The sequence below is a fragment of the Glycine max genome, chromosome 9 (genome assembly GCF_000004515.6).
Source record: "Glycine max cultivar Williams 82 chromosome 9, Glycine_max_v4.0, whole genome shotgun sequence".
Taxonomy (NCBI): domain Eukaryota; kingdom Viridiplantae; phylum Streptophyta; class Magnoliopsida; order Fabales; family Fabaceae; genus Glycine; species Glycine max.
In genome coordinates this window covers 42,229,409-42,232,809 of record NC_038245.2, presented here as the reverse complement: position 1 = coordinate 42,232,809, position 3,401 = coordinate 42,229,409, and the positions used below count along the sequence as shown (strand labels likewise).

Here is a 3,401-nt window from a genome sequence, read left to right as displayed (position 1 = left end):
GCACGAATTAACAACCGTCCCATTAATAATAGGAAAAATACTATATGTTACCACCTCCTTTCATTTTTATAAAAAATAAATTTTAACAAAGTAAAAACTTATTTCTTATTGGATGAATATTTTTGGGTACCTAGGTAATAGTAGTATATGCTAATAAATATATGTTTGGTCCTTAATTGTATATTTGTAGGACCATTTTCCAAGACTGCGGTGAATTACAACGCAGGGTGTAAAACTGCGATGGCAAACGTGGTACAGGCAATAATAGTGGCACTCGCACTACTATTTTTGGCGCCACTATTTGGCTTCACCCCTCTTGTTGCCCTTTCAGCTATTATTATTTCTGCCATGCTTGGGCTCATTCCTTTCGAAGAAGTCATCCATCTCTACAAAGTTGACAAGTTTGACTTTGTTATTTGCATGGTTGCCTTCCTTGGAGTTATCTTAGTAAGCATGGATATTGGCCTCATGCTGTCTGTGAGTACTCAATTAATTCTTTTTTTTAATTATCGATTTAATTTGTTAATTTTAATCGATTATTCTATTCTATTTGCAATGTCAAGGTTGGACTCGGCATTCTTAGAGCACTTATGTATGTGGCTAGACCTGCGTCATGCAAGCTTGGAAAGTTACCTGAAATTGGTTTATATAGAGACACGAAGCAATATAAAGTATTAACATACCCAGGAGTTCTTGTTGTACAACTTGGTTCTCCCGTTTACTTTGCAAATTCTTTATACGTCAAAGAAAGGTAAATTATGGATATTCACACTCAGGACGACGGATCCGGGAACAATTTCTTTTACTATGGATAGATATATTTCTCTTGATTAATATTTTTTTTTTAATTTTGATAATTTTTTTCTCATATATAAACAAAGAGCCCTAAGGCAGGAGGTCAAGGTCCGTGCTTGTCTCCTTGGATCCATTCTTGCTCACAGTTATTAATGGTCCACGACAAACACGATGCATCCCAATTGAACATTCTAATTTTTTTCTGGAATTTTGCATTAGGATTATGAGGTACATTCGAAGTGAGGAAAGCTCTACTGGAGATGTAGTTGAGCACATCATACTTGATTTGTCAGGTAATTAATATTAAGATAGAAAATTTGTATACAATGTTGAGAATTCTCTTGGATCATGCAGTTTATATGAAAAAAAAAATTATGGTTATTATACACGTGTATAAAGTTTTCCTTGATTTTATTATACAGGAGTGACAGCCATTGATACAACTGCTATTAAAGCATTGGACGAGTTAATTATAATATTGGGAAAGAATGGAATTAAGGTATCACATGGATTTCAAGTCGTTTGAGTAGATCCTCCAAAATTGATTTGTGTATAAACGAATCTGTTTAAGTGATTTATGTTGTTTTTTCCATCCCCTTATTGTGTAGGTTTTGTTCGTAAACCCAAGACTGGAGGTGATGGAGAAGCTTATAATGTCCAAGTTTGTTGAGAAAATTGGGAAGGAGTCGTTTTATCTAATATTGGATGATGCAGTGATGGCAAGTCAATATTCACTTCGTTCATCAAAGGCGGCAAATAATGGTCAAGAGGTGGTTTAAGAAGAAATTCATGGCTAAGTAGTAAATTAATTCGCCTTTCGATCGCCCAAATCAATGCTGTATTATAGTATAGTATTATTATTATTATACAATTATTTATGGAATTAAGAAAGTATTCCCTAATAAATTATTGACTTTTCCCATTTTTTGAAGCATACAGCGATATTTAGCAACTCATAGAATAACTGAAAGGTTGTAGATTAATTTAACTAATCAACACTGATATCATCAGTAACAAAAATAAAATAGATCGATCTTTATATATATGTTAGTAATACGGTTTTAAATTACAATTGAGGTTCCAATAACATTACTACTATTACAATGTGATACAGTAAAAACTTTTAAAACATTGATATTGTTCGTAATAAATATGCTTGTCAACCGTAATTCAGAAACATGAGTAGTGATGTGGCGAACCTACATTGAACCGAGGGTGTGCACTTGCATCCCCTCATTTTTTAAAATTCACTAAATTTGTAAATAAAATCTTATATTTTTATATTTTATTTTATTTATATTTATATAATTGAACCCACTAATTTTATTTTTTATAATTTATACCCACTGACTCAGGGTCTTAGATCGTATCGAATTGGAGAGAACGCATGGTTTTCTAATAATATGTTTGTTTTCAGCTTCCAAAATAATTCAAATGGTTCCCTAAAGTCGAGAGAGAAGACAATATCTTTTTAAAAAAAATATTGGATTTTACATCCAATTATTGTGGTCTATGATGAATTTGCATTTTTTTCCCCTTCTAAAAGGCTTATATATTTCATATTATTCCATAACAAACAACAAAAGGGAATCTAAATTTATCCAAGTAAAAACCATTTACACTACTGTACATAGGTCTATATATGTCTGATTAGTTTATTCCAGAATATCATGATACTCCATCTTCCAAAGTAACGGCATAGCTGCAACTGAAAGGGTTTTTTTAATCAGTTTTTGACTAGCACCAATGGTTGTGTTGGCTCTTCATCAGGTACAAAACGTGCAAGGGAGGTGAGGCTGTGTTAAGCTCTGCAGTAGCTTACCAGTAGTAGCTGCTAGCTATCATAGAACATGACGTAAGGTTGTTCTAGTCAATAGTTTTATGCAGCTAAGTTAAATATTGGGAATGAAGAAAAACTTCCATATCCATAGTTATCGTAACTAGATCGAGCAGATTCCTTCGTACAAAAGATACTTGTGCTCTCTGCAAAATGCAAAAGAGAATATAATTATGCAGCAGCTTCTCGAAATAAAATTCATAAATAAAAGATAATATTGCCAGGGAACAAAAAGCTTATAATTCAAATCAACGTTTTCGGTAAAGAAATTAGAAATTAAAGTTCTGGTCCTAATCATTTGCAAGTTGAGCAAGCCAATTAATATGAATAGCCAAGAGAAGGATGAGTAGAAGGAAGAGCTAGCAACCCTCACCGAAAACTGATGATAACAGAAAGTTTTTTATCACTCATATAGATCAACAATGAATATAACGTTCTTTAACATAAATCTATATATATATATATATATATATATATATATATATATATATATATAAATTAAATATAAATATAAATATAAATAATTAGATAATAATCACGTATGATATTAATCTTTCTATGTTCAAATAATGAAACTAAATCAATAATAAAAAAAAAAAAAAGCAAACAGTAGGGCCAACTGCCAACTAAACACATGGAAGTGTCGTGGCTTATGAGTCATAAATTTCCCACCTCTACATAGTTTGATTCTTGTTGTGGCTGTAGCTTATATCAACTCAATGAAATTAGCATATATCTTCGACAGATTTTTCGTTAAAAGTTAATTTAT

The 3,401-nt window shown here is 31.7% G+C and overlaps 1 protein-coding gene across 1 annotated transcript in view; it reads left to right on the top strand.

The window, feature by feature from the left end:
* Positions 1-1,717, top strand: part of LOC100789107 (probable sulfate transporter 3.5) — a 6,114-nt gene extending 4,397 nt beyond the window's left edge. Inside the window, exons 8-12 of the mRNA XM_041005037.1 lie at positions 164-477; positions 564-751; positions 1,015-1,088; positions 1,218-1,294; positions 1,404-1,717. Of these exons, the coding sequence (XP_040860971.1) occupies positions 164-477; positions 564-751; positions 1,015-1,088; positions 1,218-1,294; positions 1,404-1,574 (824 nt within the window). The 3' untranslated portion in view covers positions 1,575-1,717. The remainder of the gene's footprint in view (positions 1-163; positions 478-563; positions 752-1,014; positions 1,089-1,217; positions 1,295-1,403) is intronic.
* Positions 1,718-3,401: the final 1,684 nt, after the last annotated feature.